This window comes from Anolis carolinensis, unplaced genomic scaffold, assembly GCF_035594765.1.
Source record: "Anolis carolinensis isolate JA03-04 unplaced genomic scaffold, rAnoCar3.1.pri scaffold_11, whole genome shotgun sequence".
Lineage (NCBI taxonomy): Eukaryota > Metazoa > Chordata > Lepidosauria > Squamata > Dactyloidae > Anolis > Anolis carolinensis.
Genome location: NW_026943822.1, coordinates 23,104,800 through 23,129,199, shown reverse-complemented (window position 1 = coordinate 23,129,199; position 24,400 = coordinate 23,104,800). Strand labels below are relative to the sequence as shown.

The window sequence follows — 24,400 nt, the reverse complement described above, 5'->3', positions numbered from 1 at the left end:
AACAATGACAACAACAACAAGAAGAATCAACACCATCACAGGCAAGAAACAGCCAGGCACTGAGGCTGAGAGGCCAGTCAGTGCTACACTGGGCCTCCAAAAAACAATACAGTAGCATCTAACTTATCCAACCTTCGTGACCACTACAACAATAATAATAAACACCTACACAGGCAAAACAAAAAAAGGACTATTGTACCACAATAAAAATATAAACCGCACTCAGCAGAATCAGACATTACAACTAACAACAAACCAAAGACAACAGGGATCTCAAGCAATTATCAATCAACACAAAAATTGAAGAAGGTAACAGACTTCAAATACTACTACTAATGTGAGTATAAAGAAGGTGGAGGTCACAGCATCAATACAACCTAATGTAGACTGACCAACACCACCAGACTAAGCCACAGCAACGCGTGGCCGGGCACAGCTAGTATATATATATACACACACACACACACACAGTATGTGTGTGTGTGTGTGTGTGTGTGTGTGTATATATATATATATATATATAAAAAACAATATGCAGGGAATTTATTAAAGTACAGTATATATAAAACATTTTAAAGAACATGAAACCATGGTGTTATAATGTATTTTAATATTGTAAAGGTGTACATGGTTTAATTATGTGTCTTTTTAAGAATTCTATATTTTAATGTATTTCTATTGTAGAATATTTGGGTTTGCTTCCCACCAAGGCCTCCACCTGCCCATCGTGCATCCTATAGGAACCTTTAGATTCCTTTTAAAAGGGGAAAAAGCGCAGCCCGTCATTGTCTTTCGGGAAGTGATGAGTGAGTCCTGCAAGCATCTTGTGCATCTTTTATGAAGTGGGTCATCTTTCTTTCGGGGTTCCATTTAGATTCATTGTGGCTCCAGCAAAGCCCAGGCAGCTCCCTTTCACACAAGGCTCAAGGCTATGGAATGCCTGGGAGTTGTAGTTTTACAAGGTTTTTGCCTCCGAAGAGGCTGAGCTCAATTCAAGATCAGCCAGGAGTTCATTAGTGGTCAAGCAAGACGCGGAAAGTTTCTTTCACATAAGGCAATGGAATGCATGGGAGTTATAGTTTTACAAGGGCTTCTATTTTGGAGATTCTAGGCTCCATTTGAGTTCATCCAGGCTCAAGCTAATCTTCCAATTGCCAAAGGCTCAAGTCTATGGAATGCCTGGGAGTTGTAGTTCTACAAGGTATTTAGTTCCGGATAAACTAGGCTCAGATATGAGTTCATTGTTGTTCAAGCAAGACCTGGAAAGCTTTCATTCACATAAGGCAATAGAATGCATGGGAGTTGTAGTTTTACAAGGCAATGGAATGAATGGGAGTTGTAGTTTTACTAGGCAATGGAATGCCTGCGAGTTGTAGTTTTACAAGGGCTTCTATTTTGGAGATTCTAGGCTCCATTTGAGTTCATCCAGGCTCAAGCTAATCTTCCAATTGCCAAAGGCTCAAGTCTATGGAATGCCTGGGAGTTGTAGTTCTACAAGGTATTTAGTTCCGGATAAACTAGGCTCAGATATGAGTTCATTGTCGTTCCGGCAAGACCTGGAAAGCTTTCTTTCACATAAGGCAATGGAATGCATGGAAGTTGTAGTTTTACAAGGCAACGGAATGCATGGAAGTTGTAGTTTTACAAGGGCTTCTATTTTTGAGAAGCTAGGCTCCACTGGAGTTCATCCAGTCTCAAGACGAGCTTTCCTTTGCACAATGCTCAAGGCTATGGGATTTTGGGAGTTGTAGTTTTACAAGGGCTTCTATTTTTGAGAAGCTATGCTCTATTTGAGTTCATCCAGTCTCAAGCCAAGCTTTCCTTTGCACAAGGATCAAGGCTATGGAATGCATGGGAGTTGTAGTTTTACAAGGGCTTCTATTTTGGAGAAGCCAGGCTCCATTTGAGTTCATCCAGGCTCAAGCCAAGCTTTCCTTTGCACAAGGATCAAGTCTATGGAATGCCTGGGAGTTGTAGTTCTACAAGGTATTTAGTTCCGGATAAACTAGGCTCAGATATGAGTTCATTGTCGTTCAAGCAAGACCTGGAAAGCTTTCATTCACATAAGGCAATAGAATGCATGGGAGTTGTAGTTTTACAAGGCAATGGAATGCATGGGAGTTGTAGTTTTACAAGGCAATGGAATGCATGGGAGTTGTAGTTTTACAAGGCAATGGAATGCATGGAAGTTGTAGTTTTACAAGGGCTTCTATTTTGGAGAAGCCAGGCTCCATTTGAGTTCATCCAGTCTCAAGCCAAGCTTTCCTTTGCACCCAACTCAATGTTATGGGATTCTGGGATTTGTAGTTTTGCATGGTCTTTGGCTCCAAAGAAGTTGTGCTGGATTTGAGATCAGCCGGGGATTCATTGTTGGTCCAGCAAAACCTGGGAAGCTTCCTTTTGCTCAAGGCTATGGGATCCTGGGAGTTGTAGTTCTGCAAGGTCTTGAGCTGAGTCCATCCTGACTCAAGCAAGGCTTTCATTCACACAAGGGAGTTGTAGTTTCGGTGAGGCCCCAGCCCTCTTTGGCAGAGAAAGCTCAGGACCTTGCAAAACTACAACTCCCATGAACCCATAGCATTGAGACAGAGCAGCGAAAGTGATGCCAAACTTGAAAAAAGTTATGAAAATATAATAAATAATGCGCGTGCATTGTCGATACACCTTCGAATTACCACGTCCTGTCATTCTATTCTCTGGTGATCTACACTGCCGAATTAACCCAGTTTGACCCCACTTGAACTGCCATGGCTCAAGGCTATGGGGCCCTGGGAGTTGTAGTTTGGTGCACAATTTCTTTGTAAACCTTGTAAAATGACATCTCCCAGGATCTCATAGCATTGAGCCATGGCAGCTCAAGTGGGATCAAACTGTGCTAATTCTATAGTGTAGGTGCAGACGTTGACTGGATCTACACTGCTGTATAATACAGCTTGAAACTGGATTATATAGTCAGTGTGGCCCCATATAATGCAGTTCAACACTACATTATATAGGACTGCATTATATAATGCAGTTAAACTACATGGATCATATAATGCAATTCAACTGCAATATATGGGGCTACACGAACCATATAATAATATTAAGATGCAATATATGGGGCTACACGGGCCATATAATGTAGTTAAGATGCAATATATGGGGCTATACTGACCATTTAATGTAGTTAAGATACAATATATGGGGCTACAAAGACCATATAATGTAGTTAAGATACAATATATGGGGCTACAAAGACCATATAATGTAGTTAAGATGCAATATATGGGGCTACAAAGACCATATAATGTAGTTAAGATGCAATATATGGGGCTACAAAGACCATATAATGTAGTTAAACTGCAATATATGGGGCTATACTGACCATATAATGCAATTCAAGAGACCACAGTGACCATATAATGTAATTAAGATGCAATATATGGGGCTACAAAGACCATATAATGTAATTAAGATGCAATATATGGGGCTACACTGACCATATAATGTAGTTAAGATGCAATATATGGGGCTACACTGACCATATAATGTAGTTAAGATGCAATATATGGGGCTACACTGACCATATAATGTAGTTAAGATGCAATATATGGGGCTACACTGACCATATAATGTAGTTAAGATACAATATATGGGGCTACACTGGCGATATAATGCAATTCAAGAGACTACAGTGACCATATAATGGAGTTAAGATGCAATATATGGGGCTACAAAGACCATATAATGGAGTTAAGCTGCAATATATGGGGCTACACTGACCATATAATGCAATTCAACTGCAATATATGGGGCTATACTGACCATATAATGCAATTCAACTGCAATATATGGGGCTATACTGACCATATAATGCAATTCGAGAGACTACAGTGACCATATAATGTAATTAAGATGCAATATATGGGGCTATACTAACCATATAATGCAATTCAACTGCAATATATGGGATTACAGTGACCATATCATGTAATTAAGCTGCAATATATGGGGCTACATTGATGATATAATGCAATTCAACTGCAATGTATGGGATTACAGTGACCATATCATGTAGTTAAACTGCAACATATGGGGCCACACTGACCCTATGTAGCAGTGTAGATCCAGCCTTGGAAGCTTCTTATTTGTGGGGTCACCATAATCCATCTTGATGACATGGAGAACTACAAATCCGCCCATCAACAAACCTTGAAATCATAATAACGAGACACTAAAAATACACTATGTTGTTTACCTTCTTTGCGGAAATAGCTCTGCCGCATTGACCTGACTTATTATTATTATTATTATTATTATTATTATTATTATTATTATTATTATTATTATTATTATCAGGATGATGATGCTTTTCCTTCCACTCATCCGTTCAATGGCTCATCCTAGTAGCCCTTCACCTTAATGACGGCACCGTCTCCTCGTTTCATTCATTAATTAGTCCTTCGTTAAAGGGCCGTTGGAAAAAGCTGCATCCTCCTCCAAGAAAAGTGGAATTAATGCAGTTGGATGGCACTTGGACTGCCGTAGCTCAATGCTATGGAGTGATGGGAGTTGCAGTTTTGGCCAAGACCTTGTCAAACTACAGATTCCAGAACTAGGGTGGTCAAAGTGGTATCAAACTGTGTTAATTCCACAGTGTAGATGCGCCCTTAATTTTGTAGATACAGTAGAGTTCTGCTTATCCAACCTTCACTCATCCAACATTCTGTATTATCCAACGCAGTCTGCCTTCACAGGGCTTTTACAGATTTAACTTCCGACAATGTTGTTCCTGTAAGTTCATTTTATGCCATTTTTATTTTTATTTGTAGTCAATTTTTAGTAGTCAGTGTTTTTGATACATTGTGATAATACATCACACAGTCCTAGACACTTGAGAAGTGTTTGACTTGTGGTTTTGTGATATGAAATCCAGCATATCCATCTTGTTTGCTGTGTCATAAAATAAAATAATAATAATAATAATAATAATAATAATAATAATAAATCACACAGTCCTAGACACTTGGGAAGTGTTTGACTTGTGGTTTTGTGATACGAAATCCAGCATATCTATCTTGTTTGCTGTGTCATACAATATAATAATAATAATAATAATAATAATAATAATAATAATAATAATAATAATAATACATCACACAGTCCTAGACACTTGGGAAGTGTTTGACTTGTGGTTTTGTGATACGAAATCCAGCATATCTATCTTGTTTGCTGTGTCATACAATATAATAATAATAATAATAATAATAATAATAATAATAATACATCACACAGTCCTAGACACTTGGGAAGTGTTTGACTTGTGGTTTTGTGATACGAAATCCAGCATATCTATCTTGTTTGCTGTGACATAAAATAAAATAATAATAATAATAATAATAATAATAATAATACATCACACAGTCCTAGACACTTGGGAAGTGTTTGACTTGTGGTTTTGTGATACGAAATCCAGCATATCTATCTTGTTTGCTGTGACATAAAATAAAATAATAATAATAATAATAATAATAATAATAATAATAATAATAAATCACACAGTCCTAGGCACTTGGGAAGTGTTTGACTTGTGGTTTTGTGATACGAAATCCAGCATATCTATCTTGTTTGCTGTGACATAATATAATAATAATAATAATAATAATAATAATAATAATAATAATAATAATAATACATCACACAGTCCTAGGCACTTGGGAAGTGTTCGACTTGTGATTTTGTGATACGAAATCCAGCATATCTATCTTGTTTGCTGTGACATAATATAATAATAATAATAATAATAATAATAATAATAATAATAATAATACATCACACAGTCCTAGACACTTGGGAAGTGTTTGACTTGTGGTTTTGTGATACGAAATCCAGCATATCCATCTTTTTTGCTGTGTCATAAAATAAAATAAAATAATAATAATAATAATAATAATAATAATAATAATACATCACACAGTCCTAGACACTTGGGAAGTGTTCGACTTGTGATTTTGTGATACGAAATCCAGCATATCCATCTTGTTTGCTGTGTCATAAAATAAAATATAATAAAATAATAATAATAATAATAATAATAATAATAATAATAATAATAATAATACATCACACAGTCCTAGACACTTGGGAAGTGTTCGACTTGTGATTTTGTGATACGAAATCCAGCATATCCATCTTGTTTGCTGTGACATAATATAATAATAATAATAATAATAATAATAATAATAATAATAATAATAATAATAATACATCACACAGTCCTAGACACTTGGGAAGTGTTCGACTTGTGGTTTTGTGATACGAAATCCAGCATTTCTATCTTGTTTGCTGTGTCATAAAATAAAATAATAATAATAATAATAATAATAATAATAATACATCACACAGTCCTAGACACTTGGGAAGTGTTCGACTTGTGATTTTGTGATACGAAATCCAGCATATCCATCTTGTTTGCTGTGTCATAAAATAAAATAATAATAATAATAATAATAATAATAATAAATCACACAGTCCTAGACACTTGGGAAGTGTTTGACTTGTGGTTTTGTGATACGAAATCCAGCATATCCATCTTTTTTGCTGTGTCATAAAATAAAATAAAATAATAATAATAATAATAATAATAATAATACATCACACAGTCCTAGACACTTGGGAAGTGTTCGACTTGTGATTTTGTGATACGAAATCCAGCATATCCATCTTGTTTGCTGTGTCATAAAATAAAATATAATAAAATAATAATAATAATAATAATAATAATAATAATAATAATAATAATAATACATCACACAGTCCTAGACACTTGGGAAGTGTTCGACTTGTGATTTTGTGATACGAAATCCAGCATATCCATCTTGTTTGCTGTGTCATAAAATAAAATATAATAATAATAATAATAATAACAATAATAATACATCACACAGTCCTAGGCACTTGGGAAGTGTTCGACTTGTGATTTTGTGATACGAAATCCAGCATATCTATCTTGTTTGCTGTGTCATAATATAATAATAATAATAGCACATGTAATGGTGGCTGAACAACGGTAATATTGGATTTGGTGATGATTTTTAAAATATATTTCAATTCGAGCACAATTGGAGGCCCATTCGGTCGTGCAATAATCTCATCCAAAGGCACTTTTATTCTACCGTAATTGGACCTTATCAGCCCCCTGTGTTATATCCCTATATCAACCTTGATTGTCCCAATAGTAAGAGTAAAAAAATTGGGTATTTATGGAGAACATGATTGTCCAAATGTTGTCCCAATGGGCATCTATGGAGAGCATCACCGACCATAGTGCTTTCCCTTCATCGCTGTGATGCTTCAATCCGTTTAACTCAGATCTAACTCCCGTCACATCCCGAGGGTTATTTTCCTTAACAGCATCCTCCTCTCTTTCCTTCCTTTGGGGTCGCATCGGATCTCCCTTAATGCGCAATAATTGAGATAATTGGCTGATGCGGTTTCTAATTAGGAGAGAAAGATCGGCTAACCTTTGACTGACAAACTTGCTTAGGGAGCTCCGGCGGGAAGGTCCTTTGGCACATACATATACATCAAAACGAGAAAAACAAACAAAGAGGCAGATCGACCAACCTCTCGTTTATCTATGCCCTTTAAATGATAACATATTAATCCCCTTTTAATTTTTATTTTAAACTTTTTATTCTGTATTTGCACAAATACCTAGGAGTGGGTTGGCAGGCTAGTAGGCCGGGATGCTTTGTATCTATCTATACATGGTTTTACTGTATGTATGGGTAAGTGTGTACATTTTAATATTATTTTGTATATTAATTTTAATATTATTGTGTATATTGACTTTTATGACTGTTTTTAATCATGTTGAAGTTTTACTGCTCGGTTTAATGTTTTATCTGATTTGTGCTGTCGTGTCTGGGCATGGCCCCATGTAAGCCGCCCCGAGTCCCTCCGGGGAGATGGGGCGGGATATAAGAATAAAATTATTATTATAAATTATTATTACGTTTTGTATGTTTCACATGTCAAAATTGACTAATCAGTAAAGAGTTGTTGTTGTTGAGAATCCCCTTTCTGCTTGGAATAAAGGGCAACGAATTCATATAACCCACCATCGATCAATGCCGACATCATAGTAAGAAACTAAGAAGCAAATTTTAATAATTTTTTTGCAGCTGGGCTTATATGTCTCCTTGGTCAGCCGAGGAGAATTTCTGAATTTTTTCACTTTCCCAGCTGGTGTTTGAATGATGGGAAATTGGAGGAAACATGGATGGAAACCTCTCCTTTCTTTTCCTCTCTCTCCACCCCATAACCTTCTCGGCAATTCCGGCAACTCTCAAGACACTGCAGAAAGAGGTAGTAAATTGGGTTTAACCTTATAGAGTGTCAGTTATATTCCCTCGGCGGGAGAAAAGGGCAGCTGAATGGAGCAGGTGGCTCTTTTGCATCCAAGGGTTGTTCTGGGAATATCAAAGGCTTCTTCCCTTCCAAACAAGTGATGAAAGCTGTTTTCGGCATCGGGAGAGCCACACAACCATTGGTTTATTCCTTCATTTCAAAACACAAGGATAAAGTATTTGATACTCTACTGAAGCGTAGATGCGTAACATCTAAGAAGGGTGTGCTGGTACGGCTGTACCAGAAGCTCCAACTTTATTTTCTTTCTGCTAATGTTTGCAGTCACAGGGCAGGCCGCCTGTCCATCATCATTAAGTTTGGTTCCATCCCTTGTTCTGGGAGGGAAGGAGCCATTTTTAAGTCAGTCTCACTTAAGGAAGCTAAGCTATAGGACGTAGGCAAGCTCGTCCCGTAGAAAAGCTTCATATCTCAAGAACATCCGGGGATATAAAACAGAATCAGAAATTCCAGGGGAAAAGTCCCAAAAGCTCTAGCTGACAGCTCACAGCCTCTCAGCCTCACAGCTCCTGAGGGAAACAGCCCTAAAGTTTCCAAAGGAACCTCGGAGAGAGAACAGCATCACAGATCCACGGAACCCCAGCTGAAACATCTGCAGGCCTTGGTTGGTAGGTCCACTCGATGCCCAGACGCATTTGGAATTGGTAGTAGGCCCCACATCAGCTAGGCCCATATGATAGACAGCCTGGGAGAGGTTATAGGAGGGTTTTCTTCTTACAGTTATCCAAAGCTGATTGACCATCCCCTGGGGACAAGATTGAAAAGCCAACAGTTTATTAAGGAAACCTTGAAGTGTTATTTGACTTCTTGAAGATTTATTATTTGTTCAGCCATAAAGACTTTGTTATTTCATTAAAGACTCAAAAGACCATCCCTTTCAGGAAAATCCTCAAGAACCTCTCTTTAGGCGCCCTGGCTTCCCGCTGGGCATAAAGTATACGTCCTATACAAAAGACAATAGTTACAGGCCCAGCGCGTGACAGAACAAAGGGTATCCCAGTGGGATTTTTACGATGTGAAAGAAAGAAAGACTAACTAGGCTTTTGGTTCGATTCAGTCTGGACTTTCCTTAAAGGTTTGGACCACTTAACGGGACATTGGACTATTGAGGATGAGCAGTGGAAACAATGAGAACTCAATGCTTTGGTTGTATTTTCTTGGTTGTACTGTAAGGCAATTGTCTCAAAAGGTTCCGGCTCAGGAGGCAATCAGGCAGAAAATCCAGTCTCGTGAGAGAGTACCAAAAGCAAAGTATTTGTTTTCATCATAGCTATGATAAGGCAAACAGCCGCACACACACAAAGGTCTGTACATGCGAATGGCCGCTGCAAAGCGTGGCGCAGTTAACAAAAATTATATGTCTTGGCTTATCTAAACTTGACCAATTGCTGATGGTTCTCCTCACCTCCACATCTGTCTTGGCACAGGTGGTATCTGTGACCTAACTTGTTTACTCCAAGCTAACTTCTCTTCTTGGAACTTTCTGGAGAAAAGCACCAGCTCAAAAAAGGGAGAGGCACAGGTCCTTTGTTAACAAAGCATGCAAAGTTAAAGAATATATGTCTTGGCTTATCTAAACTTGACCAATTGCTGATGTTCCTTTTCACCTCCACACCTATCTTGGCACAGGTGGTATCTGTGACTTAACTTGTTTACTCCAAGCTAGCTTCTCTTCTTGGAACTTTCTGGAGAAAAGCACCAGCTCAAAAAAGGGAGAGGCACAGGTCCTTTGTTACAAAGCGTGCAAAGCATGGCGCAGTTAAACAATATATGTCTTGGCTTATCTAAACTTGACCAATTGCTGATGGTCCTCTTCACCTCCACACCTATCTTGGCACAGGTGGTATCTGTGACCTAAGTTGTTTACTCCAAGCCAGCTTCTCTTCTTGGAACTTTCTGGAGAAAAGCACCAGCTCAAAAAAGGGAGAGGCACAGGTCCTTTGTTACACATACTACATTGATTCATGCAAAATGTTTACATGGTCTATATAAAAAGGCTAATATGATATCAGCTGGAGAAGGAATGGGCCTGAGACTGTTAGGAATGGTGGGAGTTGGAGTCCAAAACACCTGACGGCAGAAGTTTGCCCTTGCCTGAACCTTTTGTTTGAATGGCATTGGGCTTCCCCATTTGAGGTGTCATCGACTTCTCATGGATTCTCTCAGATGCCTAAGTACTCTATTCTTCACTCCCTCCGTTCTCAAACCTAATCTGGCATCTCGGGAAAACTCCCTAGTTTCACAAAGGAATTGAGGGGGCTGAGGGGGAAAAGGAAAGGGTCTGAGACTGTTAGGAATGGTGGGAGCTGGAGTCCAAAACACCTGGAGGGCCCAACTTTGCCCATGCCTGCTCTAAATGGAACCTGCGCTGGTTTCAAACATCTGAACGTCCTCGAAACCATGCATGTTGCTCCTGAATCCGGTGCTCCACAATCAAGCAAAGACAAAAGCCAGAAGCGACACCGCGTCACTTCTGATTTGGAAAAAAAATAATGCATTCTCTGCCAAGGAAGGGAGGCCAAAACTGACCCTTTTGTATGTACACATCCCTGATCTAGAAGTTTCCATGAGCGCAATTCTCAGCGTTGGATAGGATGCATCGCCATCGTATCTGATGTGCGATTGGCCACCCGTCCCTGCCATCTGCTCCATCCAACATGGCTGCGTTGGCGTTGTTTTGCACCAGCAAAGAAACAAAGCCGGACAATGAGCATCACGCAAAACGTCGGCGCGATACATGTTCCGATACTGATTTCGGGTTGGAAATGTGTGGAAAGCGAACCGACAAAGATTGGTGGCGGCATCAAAGAAAAGTGGCCTTGATGCCTCGTAGCTTTGCCTCTTCTGCAAACAAAGGGCGTTTTCATCGTTTTTGTCCCAACATCACAAGAAACCGGTGGATCGAGAGCCTCAAAGAAGGGAAAGGAATCTCACCAAAGCAAGTGAATTATCGCTCAAGCATCTGATTATGGAATTATCATTCCATGACTAACGGCGGCCCTCGTTGGCTGCAATTAAAGAGGCTTCTTTCTTCCTTTCTTTCATTCATTCATTCTTTCTTCTCCTTCTCCTTTCTGTGGCTGTGAAACCTCCATTAATTAAATAGGACATCTCCCTGGAAAGTCAGAAGATGTGCCGAGTTGATGGGGATGATGGCTGGGAAGAGGAGAGAGCAATTAACGCGAAGGGTGTTAATGAAGTGGGTCGATCCGATCCAAATCTCAAGGCAACCGTGCATTTGTTGGATCCAGAGAAGTGCCGCTGTCCAAATCGCTTCCCGATGGCCATGACGTTGAATGGCAGGTGTCAATGGAGGAGAGCGCTCTTGCTGATGAATAGTTTGGGCGTAATATGTCCCACAGAACCGCAGTTGAGAAAAACTAAGACGATAACATATCCTTGGTGCAGAGATCCTTCGGCACCGCAGACTCGAGAACAAAGAGATTACGCAACACCAAGCTCTACGCATTGAGATCTGACATTTTTAGGGAAAGGAACCATTGCAAAAAGAGCTCTGAAAAGCACTGGATAAAACAGCAAATGGTCATAGATAGGAGCGCATTTCTCAAAGCAACACTGTGGAACACATGCCGCATTGATTCCTAGAGTCTCAGAGAGAATCCAAGGAACCGATAATCATCATGACTGATGCCATAGTTGGCTGCGATCCTACACCCGTGAGGCAACGTGTAACCGTTTTGAGCTTGAAGCAATACGACGGCTGCCGCTGCATTAAAGACTCATGTGCAACTCTGCGTATGTGTGCCTTCAAGTCTCCGGTTGGCTTGCAACATCCATAGGGTTCCCTTAGGCAAGAAAACCCTATAGATTCCCCAGTTTCTGCCAACCTAGCAGTTCGAAAACATGCAAATGCAAGTAGATCAATAGATACCGCTCTGGCGGGAAGGTAATGGCACTCCATGCAGTCATGCCAATGGCCACATGCCTTTGGAGGCCTCTACGGACAACAGAGCAGGGTGAGCTCCCACTGTTAGCCCCAGCTTCTGCCAACCTAGCAGTTCAAAAGCATGCAAATGTGAGTAGATCAATAGATACCGCTCCATGCAGTCATACCAGTGACCACATGCCCTTGGAGGCGTCTACGGACAACAGAACAGGGTGAGCTCCCACTGTTAGCCCCAGCTTCTGCCAACCTAGCAGTTCGAAAGCATGCAAATGTGAGTAGATCAATAGGTACCGCTCTGGCGGAAAGGTAACGGCACTCCATGCTGTCATGCCAGTGGCCACATGCCCTTGGAGGTGTCTACAGACAACAGAGCAGGGTGAGCTCCCACTGTTAGCCACAGCTTCTGCCAACCTAGCAGTTCGAAAACATTCAAGTATGAGTAGATCAATAGGTAACACTCCGGCGGGAAGGTAATGGCACTCCATGCAGTTATGCCGGCTACAGAACTCGAAGAAATCCAGAATATTATTATTATTATTATTATTATTATTATTATTATTATTATTATTTTATTATAACACAGCAAACAAGATAGATATGCTGGATTTCATATCACAAGTCGAATACTTCCCAAGTGTCTAGGTTATTATTATTATTATTATTATTATTATTATTATTATTATTATTATTATCTGTCAGCTCTAGCTTGCGGGGACATGACAGAAGCCACCCAGCAGGACAGTAACATATCTGGGCAACGTCTCTGTAGATGGACAATTCTCTCATACCTCAATTTGCTTCCGACACGATAAAAAAAATCTATGGTGTAGATGCCCCCAAGGTGGGTTTCCAAACCAAGTAAGGATTCGAACCTGAGTCTCCAAAGTCCTTGTCCCACCATTATGCCATATTGAATTTCCCTGCATAACTTGAAAATATTGAGTTATTTCCCATCAATATTTCTGCAAAATCCAAGGACATTTAGACCTTCCCAGGCGCACAGAGAGACGGCTTTGTGAGGATGCGAATTGGGAATGTTTGGTACCCAAAAGTGCCTCCAATGCTTTGCAGAAACCATCCCTCTCTCTCTCTCTCTCTCTCTCTTTTTTCTCTACCTGAATTCCCCGGGGCTTTCCCCCCTTTTGCAGATGGAGCTCATTCATCTTCCCAAAAGTGTCGCGGAGACAAAAGCGAGCCCCATATGTACAGATGGAGAAGGGGGCCGCTCAATCATCCGTCGTCCGAATCCGGCACCGATAATGGGGGCTGAAGTATCCCCCTGTGTTTATTGACTTGGGACGGTGGTCGGAGGGGGAAAAGAAGCCCTCAAGACCACAAGATGGGCTCCGGGGGAAGCCGCGAATCAATGGTCCCGTGTGACACAAATAAATGATACATCTGGAAACGCAAATGGCCGGCCGTAAATTTTGTCCCCAAATTAAATTGACAGCGGGTCTCCCGACACGACAATGGGTGAAATGTAAGCCGACGGGTGCGGAAGGAAGGGCATTTCCACACTCTCGCCTCGTATTGTCTATTAGAGCCTCATTAAAATGTCCCTGCATCATTAGGTTTTTGCATCTGGGGCATCCGTCCAGAAGAAAGGCCTTCTGCTGAAAACACGGGGCGGGAAAGAGAAGGAGGAGGAGGAGGAGGAAGAAAAAGAAGGGTCGCTCTTCCTCTGCCCCACGTCACCCGCTCTGCAGTCACAAGGGAGCCTGACACGCAAGCTTGGACATTTATATCCCACTTTTCCTCCCACCCGGCTCACGTTACTTGCCATTTGCAATACAAACGTATTCAACAATAAACTTCAAAACATCCATTCGGAAACCTATGACACCTGTTGCATTGCCCCAAACAGTAAAAGGCAGAAAAAGAAACCAGAGGACGGGGCCAAGAGAGCCTTTCTTGGGAGAGAATTACAGCCACTGGCACCAAGATTGTTGGCTGTCCAGAGTTCCCTTGTTTTTGAGTGGTTTGCCTTATTTACTGTCCTGATTCTAGTGGTTTTTTTTTAAATACTGGTAACCAGATTTCATTCATTGTACCCCACCTTTCTCCCAGTGAGGATTCATTGTACCCTGTTTCCCCTAAAATAAGACATCCCTAGAAAATAAGACCTAGTAGAGGTTTTGCTGAATTGGGTTGTTGTGTGTCTTTCGGGCTGTGTGGCCATGTTCCAGAAGCATTCTCTCCTGACGTTTCGCCCACATCTATGGCAGGCATCCTCAGAGGTTGTGAGGTATGGAGAAAACTAAGCAAAGAGGTAAATATATATCTGTGGAAAGTCTAGGGTGAGAGAGGTCAGGGTGAATGTTGTGTAGTTAATCACTTTAATTAGCATTGAAAAGCTTATCTGCTGTCTTCTTCCTGCCTCTGGGGCATCCTTTGTTTAGAGTCGTTAACTGCCCTAGGTTGATTCATGTCTGGAAATCCTCTGTTTTCAGAGTATTGCTTTTTATTTACTGTTCTGATTCTTGAGTTTTTTAATACTGGTAGCCAGATTTTGTTCATTTTCATGGTTTCTTCCTTTCTGTTGAAGTTGTCCACATGCTTGTGGATTTCAATGGCTTCTCTGTGTAGTCTGACATGATAGTTCTTAGAATGGTCCAGCATTTTTGTGTTCTCAAATAGTATTCTGTGTCCAGGCTGGTTCATCAGTTGCTGAATTGCTAAATATAAGGCCTCCCCCAAAAGTAAGACCTAGCAAAGTTTTTGTTTGGAAGCATGCCCAACGAACAGAACTCCAGAGCAGGCAGGATCGGTAAATTTACGTACCATAAAGTGTTGTACATGGAAATATTGGTAGTAACAAGAAATTCTTGATAGGATTCACAGCTTGTCTGGTTATGCTGGTTTGTGATAACAACTACTGTACAGTATACAATAAATGTTCATTTTTTTTGTTCAACAATAAATGTGAATTCTTCTTCATGGAAAAATAAGACATCCCCTGAAAATAAGACCTAGAGCATCTTTGGGAGCAAAAATTAATATAAGACACTGTCTTATTTTCGGGGAAACACGGTACATGCAAACTTATCCATACATGCTTGTCTTTGGTAAGTGTCAGCGTTCGGAAATGACACAATAAAAATATGTCATAGCCTTGGATGTGGCAAGAAGCCCTTTCCCAATCCTTCTGTCAATGTATACATAGGGTTGCTATGAGTTTTCCAGGATGTATGGCCATGTTCCGGAAGATGTTTGACCCACATCTATCAAGATTAAAAATTACAATAAAATTAAGAGCATACATTAAAATGTACATAATTATACATTTAAATATACATTTAAGGCGTTTTTCATGTCCAGGTGGGGTCTATCAGTAGGTCATATATTCATATCTCATTTTTGCTGCTGGTCCCATAACCACGTTTTTGTTCTCTTGATTTGATTAAATAATATCCATAAAACAAGGAAACCCAAACAATATGATCATAATCCATATCTATGCTTCAACTCAGATAGTAGTAAAAGAATCTGAGGAATCCTGACTCTTCAGAAGTTTGTGAGAATGACATCAGCACATCACGAGGTTGCCACTGGAAAGTGGGCACGCTTCAATTTTTGTATCTTTTCCCTCCAGAGACAGAAAAGAAAGTACAGTAGAGTCTCACTTATCCAACACTCACTTATCCAACATTCTGGATTATCCAACGCGTTTTTGTAGTCAATGTTCTCAATATATTGTGATATTTTGGTACTAAATTCGTAAATACAGTAATTACAACATAACATTATTGCATATTGAACTACTTTTTCTGCCAAATTTGTAGTATAAGATGATGTTTTGGTGCTTAATTTGTAAAATCATAACCTAATTTGATGTTTAATAGGCTTCTCCTTAATCTCTCCTTATTATCCAACGTATTTGCTTATCCAACGTTCTGCCGGCCCGTTTATGTTGGATAAGTGAGACTCTACTGTATTTATTTCCATCATTTCTATCCCGCCCTTCTCACCCGAAGGGACTCAGAGCGGCTCACAATCTGGCAAAATTCAATGCCAATATTTTATTTTATTTATTTATTTACGGTATTTATATTCCGCCCTTCTCACCCCGAAGGGCGGATCACATTACACATATAAGGCAAACATTCAATGCCTTAACATAGAACAGATACAAGACAAACATAGGCTCCGAGCGGGCCTCGAACTCATGACCTCTTGGTCAGAGTGATTTGTTGCAGCTGGTTGCTCAACAGCCTGCGCCACAGCCCGACCCCAATATACAATACAAATAGATAAAACATAAGCAATTAAAACAATTAGATAATTTAACAAAATACAATAAATAGATTTAAAACCATCTATATATATAAAAGGGTAATGAAATTTCGGCCTAGGACAAAACAACAAAACTACACATCCCAGAAACACTAAACTTGGCAGCACAACCCCTCATCCATGCCTCCACGTTCATACAACAAAAAGAAAAGAAAAATAAAGTCCTAATTAGAGGGAGAGGAATAATTGTTTTTATCCCATTACTGCCAGTTAGAAGGCTAAGCTCCGCCCACTTGGTCTCCTAGCAACCTACTCAGCCCAGGGGACAGGCAGAATTAGGCCTCACTTAGGCCTCTTCCACACTGCCTATAAAATACAGATTATCTGATTTGAACTGGATTATATGGCAGTGTAGACTCAAGGCCCTTCCACACAGCTATTTAACCCATTTATAATGGACTTAATGTCAGAGGAAAACCTTTACCCTTTACCTTAACTACCACCAATTCTTCAATACTTTATTTCCCATACCACCAGACTTTGCCACAGCAACGCGTGGCCGGGCACAGCTAGTACATTATAAAATACTTAAACCATTCGTCCACAAGACCTTGTACATAAACCTTAATCCGGACCGAGTCGAGCCAACAGAATTCACTCATCAAACACCTGCTCACAAAGCCAAGCCTTTACTTATTATATGAGTCTCCTGTGCCAGATAGTCTGGGATAAAGAGATAGCCTGGGATCAGACTCCGGGATATAGGGACAGTGCGGAAGGGGCTTCAGTCTAATTCTGCTCTCCACCCCAAGCAGCAAAGTATTGGCTGAAAACCTTCCAAGTTGGCAAGCCCTGGCACAGCCTCTTCCATGGCTTTGGGATGAGAGAAGGCAGAAGAGAAGAAAGGGATGGATGTTTGGGGTGGGTGCCTTGCCTCCCCAGCTGGCAAAGCGGAGTGGGTTTGTGGCAAAGGAAGGAAGGAAGAAGGAGGAGGAGGGAGTGGGCAACCTCCTGCCAGCCAGGGAAGCCCAGGAGTGGCAGGCAAGAGAGGAGCCCAAGTGATGGATGAGGTGCTTCTGGAGAGGCCGGCGCCGTGATGGATAGGCAGAGGAGAGGCAGATGGATGGATAGATGGAGTCCTGGGGCGAAGGGAGGAGAGAGGCAACGGAGGGGGAGGGAGGGAAGGAAGGAAGGAAGGAAGGAAGGAGGGCACAGAGAGGGAGGAAGGAGGGGGGACCGGCTGTCAGAGGCTTGGCGAGCTCACAAGGTGCGTGGCCAGCAAAGCGCAAGGACGCTCGCCTTCTCTCCTCGCCTCTCCTCTCTCGCTGCGCCTTTGGAGAGCTTCGCCTCCTCTTCCTCCCTTTCTCCTTCTCTCCTCTTCTCTTTCTCTCTTTCTCAGACATGCCCAACTTTGCCGGCACTTGGAAGATGAAGAGCAGCGAGAATTTCGACGAGCTGCTCAAAGTCTTGGGTAAGGAATGAATGAAGAAGGGGACCTTTTTGGGGAGGGAGTTGCTGGCTTTTCCCCGTGCGTAAAAACGCGCCAGGTTTTACGCATTGGGTTGGGAAAAGGAAAAGCGCTCTGGGCTTTGTTTCCAAGGCGGTCAGCCCAAGGCAGGCACCCCGACAAAGCCCCCGGGGCTGCCCCATGGTGGTTGCTAATCAGGGACAGCCCTGGACAGCCCTTGGATGGGAGGCCGCCGAGGAAAGGGTGAGGCATCATCTCGGAGCCAAACCTTGGGCGCAACTGGGAGGCATCAGCACAGACAAAGGCATGAGCTTTGGTTTGGGAAGCTTCATGAGGTCCAGCTCCTTGGAGAACATTTAATAGACCCCTATAGATTGACTCCTAAGTCTAAGGTGCCATTGGCTGCCAAAAGCCATGGGTTCCAATAAACGCATTGGAAACCAACACGAACCCAATCTCCCTACAGATCTATTTCTATGGCTTTGCACACATTGGGTGCCTCAAATAAAGATAATAGCTGTATTTCTTCCATTCTAATGCACACTTTTCCCTCTCATGTAAACATCTCTATGACTGGAGTGTGTCTTTATACACATCGGGTACCTAAAATAAAGATATATCTGTATTTCTTCCATTCTAATGCACACTTTTCCCTTTCATATAAACCTCTCTAAGACTGGAGTGTGTCTTTACAAATATTAGGTGCCCAAAATAGAGATATATCTATATTTCTTCCATTCTAATGCACACTTTTCCCTTTCATATAAACCTCTCTAAGACTGGAGTGTGTCTTTACACACACCGGGTGCCATATATATATATATATATATATATATATATATATATATATATATATATATCCTCAATTCTAATGCACACTTTCCCTCTCATATAAACCTCTCTATGACCGGAGTGTGTCTTTACACACATCAGGTGCCTAAAATAAATATATACAGTAGAGTCTCACTTATTCAAGCCCCGCTTATCCAAGCCTCTGGATAATCCAAGCCATTTTTGTAGTCAATGTTTTCAATATATTGTGATATTTTGGTGCTAAATTCGTAAATACAGTAATTACAACATAACATTACTGCGTATTGAACTACTTTTCTGTCAAATTTGTTGTATAACATGATGTTTTGGTGCTTTATTTGTAAAATCATAACTTAATTTGATGTTTAATAGGCTTTTCCTCAATCCCTCCTTATTAACCAAGATATTCGCTTATCCAAGCTTCTGCTGGCCCGTTTAGCTTGGATAAGTGAGACTCTACTGTATATGTAATTCTTCAATTCTAATGCACACTTTTCCCTCCCATATAAACATCTCTATGACTGGAGTGTGTCTTTACACACATCGGGTGCCTAAAATAAATATATATCTGTATTTCTTCCATTCTAATGTGCACTTTCCCCTCTCATATAAACATCTCTGAGCGTGTCATAGAATCACAAGTGATTTTTTTTACGGTCGGTGGTACCAAAATTAGTGTTTTACAATTAATAGTGTCTTCGAATCGAAGAAAGACAATGTGTGTATTTATATAGGTTAATGTGCTTATATATAGGTATGTGCACATATATATATACATATACACAGAGACACATTTGTGTATGTATTCACTCTTATATGTGTTTGTGTGTATAGAGAGATATAGTCTATAGTCTATACCTAATAATAATAATAATACTTTATTATGTTTTACCTACAAACACTTGTATCTGTATTCACAATTGTGTATGTAGATGTATATATGTGTGTGTATATATATATGGTGTCTATATGCTGTTTTAGAAAGATGAAGCTCAGAATATTCACATCTGAGCATTAGCATTATTGGTATATCATATATGAATATTTTCATGCAGCATGTTGTATAAATCCTTGATGTTACGATATCACATATCGGATGTATACATGATGACCTATCTGATATCTGAATAGCATATGTTATAGTATGACATGGATTATTTACTCCTATGAGAAACACTTATCTGAATATTAATATTTTCCAATGCATACATGATAATATATCTCATATAGTAATAGCATATGTTATAGTATGACATGGATTATTTACTCCTATGAGAAACACTTATCTGAATGTTAATATTTCTATATTGGTTAGTCCTGACTATATAACAGACAGCTTGATTAGTTGGGAGTCGTATATAGATAAATTTAATAGATTCAATAGTTTCAACAGGGAAAATATTATATATTATATGCACACATATACTGTGTGTGTATATATACATGCATACAGGATAGATGTATGTGCATGTAGATAGAGATTACAATAGGAATTCTACATAACTATCTATATACCTATCTAGACATATATATGCATGTGTGTAAAAGCAAATTTTTAAGTTATTTTAGAAAATGTTACATTACACTTTGCTTTTGTTTATATTATGAATTATTCCCAGAGGAATCTCAAAATAGATGATCAAACATCTAGGGATAATGTTAATATTGTCGTCGCCCATTGGAGTCAAATACAATTCCATCGCCATCGTAAGACCACGAGTGCCAAACAGCCTGACCTTGCCGTGGGCTTGGCGTGACATTTCCGTGCTGTTGCTCCTCTTTGTCTCAGGGGTCAACGCCATGCTCCGGAAAGTGGCCGTGGCCGCAGCCTCCAAGCCGCACGTGGAGATCCGCCAAGACGGGGACCAGTTCTACATCAAGACCTCCACCACCGTCCGCACCACCGAGATCAACTTCAAAGTCGGGGAGAGCTTCGAGGAGGAGACGGTGGATGGGCGGAAATGTCGGGTAAGCCAAGGACAAGGGTCTAGCCGCTGTGTTGTGCATGGCTTTGGAAAACTACAACTTGCAGAGTTCCATAGCGTTGGGTCTTGGCAAATGAAGTGGTGCCAAACTGCATTCATTCTACAGTGCAGATGCATGTCTGAATGTGGCAAACCATCAGGGCTTCTTTCTGCAATGTGCCAAGGAATGGCACCACCTTCCTTCTCCTTCTCCTTTTCTCCTTCTTCTTCTCCTCTTCTCAATTTCTCCTTTTCTCTTCTTCTCCTTCTTCTCTTCTCCTTCTCCTCTTCTCCTTTTCTCCTTCTTCTTCTCCTCTTCTCCTTTTCTCTTCTTCTCCTTCTCCTTCTCCTTTTCTCCTTCTTCTTCTCCTCTTCTCCTTTTCTCTTCTCCTTCTCCTCTTCTCCTTTTCTCTTCTTCTCCTTCTTCTCTTCTCCTTCTTCTCTTCTCCTTCTCCTCTTCTCCTTTTCTCTTCTTCTCCTTCTCCTTCTCCTTTTCTCCTTCTTCTTCTCCTCTTCTCCTTTTCTCCTCTTCTTCTTCTCCTTCTCCTCCTTCTCTCCTTCTTCTCCTTCTCCTTCTTCTCTCCTTCTTCTCCTTCTCCTCCTTCTCCTTTTCTCCTTCTCTTTCTCTCCTTCTCCTTCATCTCCTTCTCCTTCATCTCCATCTCCTTTTCTTTCTCCTTCTCCTCTTCTCCTTTTCTCCTCTTCTTCTCCTGCTCTTCTTCTCCTCCTTCTCCTTCTCTCCTTCTCTTTCACCTTCTCTCCTTCTCATCTTCTCCTTCTCTGCTTTTCCTTTTCTCCTTCTTTCTCCTTCTCCTTTTCTCCTTCTCACCTTCTCCTTTTCTCCTTTCTCCTTCTCTCCTTCTCCTTCTCCATCTCCGTTTTCATCTTTTTCTTTTTCTCCTTCTTTTCTTCCTTCTCCTTCTCCTTTCTTTCTTGATGCACATATCCAGAAGTGTAAATCCATGCTGGTCCATTTCTAAGCACAATGGAAGATCTCCACTATTCTATTGCAAACACCAAAGTATAGGAAACTCTGTTTATTTTAGTTGTTGGGCATCCATTGCGAACCCCATCCATCCCATCCTATGAAAAATTGGCCTGAAAACATCAAAATCTTCAAATTTTGATGTTTCTTATCTGGAAAATGCCAAAAATCCTCCCAAATGGTCTACTTGGGAGGCTTAGCTTTCCGATGCGTCAACATACACACATTTTGTGCACAAAGCGATTAAAAACATTGTAATAATGACCTCCAAGCTATGTCTATAAAGTGTCTATGGCTTGGATCCATCTCCAAGGTGTCTTTCGAAATCCGAAATCCCAAACACATCTGATCCTAAGTACTTTGGGGATAGGACTGTGAGGCCAAAAGCAATGTAGACACTTCCATTCCATTACAGCTCAATGAAACAATGGGACTTTCACAAGTGTCATTCCATCAGTTTCTAGCTTGGACTAATAATTGACTTTCACAAGTGTCACACGATGTTGCCATTGATCCAGTGAGTCTTGGACAAACAACTGGACTTAGACCTTTGTTGTAGGCATGTATAATGCAAGTTGCACAATGAAATAAAGTCTAGGCATTCCTCACCGACAGATTCTGGTTTTATGGCTTCTAAATGTTTGTCCTTTTGGAATTTATCTTGGTTTTATCTCCAGAACAAAGAGGGCCATTAAAAAAATGTGTGGCTTCCCATCTCCGCAAACCAGATCCTTCCAGAAACCACTTAATCCTTGCAATGGCCCATATTTGAAGGGTTTCAACCCTTTATCCCTCATGCGTGCCTGAATTTGCATTAGGCGCTTAGGCGGCAGTGGCAGCTGGCGACATTCGTGTCTGCGGGGCGCTTAACGCGCTCCGGATTTTAGTCCAAACTCTTCCATTCTTCACAAATAAATCCGGCTGTTTGGATAGACTTTGGATAGACTTTGGATACACTGACACTGGGAAACGGATGCAGTTTGATGGCACATTGACTTCCACTGCTCAATGCTATGGAGCACTGGGAGATGTAGTTGTATAAGGCCTTTTCTGCCAAAGGGTGCTGGTGCCTTACCAAACTACAACTTCCATTAATGAGTTAAAGTGGTGCCAAACTGCATTCATTCCAACCTTGACTCACGCTGATTCTGTCCAATGGTTTCTTGATTTATTAAAAGGAAGGAGGATGCGTTACTTTTGGAGAGCATGATTTGTGTGTTGTCGAAGGCATCTCTACGACTGGAGTGTGTATGGCCATGTCCCAGAATCATTCTCTCCTGACGTTTCACCCACATGGCAGGCATAATCAGAGATTGTGAGGTCTGTTTGAAACTCCATCCTTGCGTCTGTCCATCCATTCCTCTCTGACTCTCTCTCTCCATCCATCCATCCATCCATCAATCTCTCTCTCTCTCTCTGTCTCTCTCTGTCTCTCTATCTACCATGTTTCCCCAAAAATAAGACAGTGTCTTATATTAATTTTTGCTCCCAAAGATGCTCTAGGTCTTATTTTCAGGGGATGTCTTATTTTTCCATGAAGAAGAATTCACATTTATTGTTGAACAAAAAAATGAACATTTATTGCATTGGTGGTTGTTTGATATTATTACTATTGTATAAACCTTTGTTTTAACTTCTGTTTTATCATCTTGTGTTTTAAACTGTGTATATTATTAATGTATTTGCGCTGTTACTTTTGTAACATTGTGAGCCGCCCAGATTCCCACGGGGAGATGGTGGCAGGGTATAAATAAAGTATTATTATTATTATTATTATTATTATTATTATTATTATTATTATTATCAACACAATGACGTTGTATGGCACAGCAAACAAGATCTATATGCTGGATTTCGTTTCGCAAAACCACAAGTCGAACACTTCCCAAGTGTCTAGGACTGTGTGATGTATTTTCGGATGATGCGTGCAGATCCCAGTAGGGTGGCCTTTTGCAGTTGGCAGATGGTGATTTTGTCTATTGTTTCCAAATGCCGGCTGAGATCTTTTGGCACAGCACCCAGTGTGCCCATCACCACCGGGACCACCTGCACTGGTTTCTGCCAGAGTCTTTGAAGTTCAATCTTGAGGTCCTGATAGCGGCTGAGTTTTTCCTGTTGTTTTTCGTCAATGCGACGGTCACCTGGGATGGCGACATCAATGATCCAAACCTTGTTCTTTTCCACAACTGTGATGTCTGGTGTGTTGTGTTCCAGAACTTTGTCAGTCTGGATTCGGAAGTCCCACAGTATCTTTGCATGTTCATTTTCCAATACTTTTGCAGGTTTGTGATCCCACCAGTTCTTTGCTGCTGGGAGGTGGTTATTATTATTATTATTATTATTATTATTATTATTATTATTATTATTATTATTATATACTGTACAGTAGTTATCATAAACCAGCATAACCAGACAAACTGAATCCTATTAAGAATTTCTTGTTACTACCAATATTTCCATGTACAACACTCTATGGTACGTACATTTACCGATCCTGCATGCTCTGGTGTTCTGTTTGTTGGGCATGCTTCCAAACACAAACTTTGCTAGGTCTTACTTTCAGGGGAGGCCTTATATTTAGCAATTCAGCAAAACCTCTACTAGGTCTTATTTTCTGG

General features: G+C 40.5%; 1 protein-coding gene across 1 annotated transcript in view; it reads left to right on the top strand.

The window, feature by feature from the left end:
- The first annotated feature begins 17,797 nt into the window (after positions 1–17,797).
- Positions 17,798–24,400, top strand: part of crabp1 (cellular retinoic acid binding protein 1) — a 12,971-nt gene continuing 6,368 nt past the window's right edge. The window contains exons 1-2 of the mRNA XM_062962954.1: positions 17,798–18,023; positions 20,623–20,801. Of these exons, the coding sequence (XP_062819024.1) occupies positions 17,954–18,023; positions 20,623–20,801 (249 nt within the window). The 5' untranslated portion in view covers positions 17,798–17,953. The remainder of the gene's footprint in view (positions 18,024–20,622; positions 20,802–24,400) is intronic.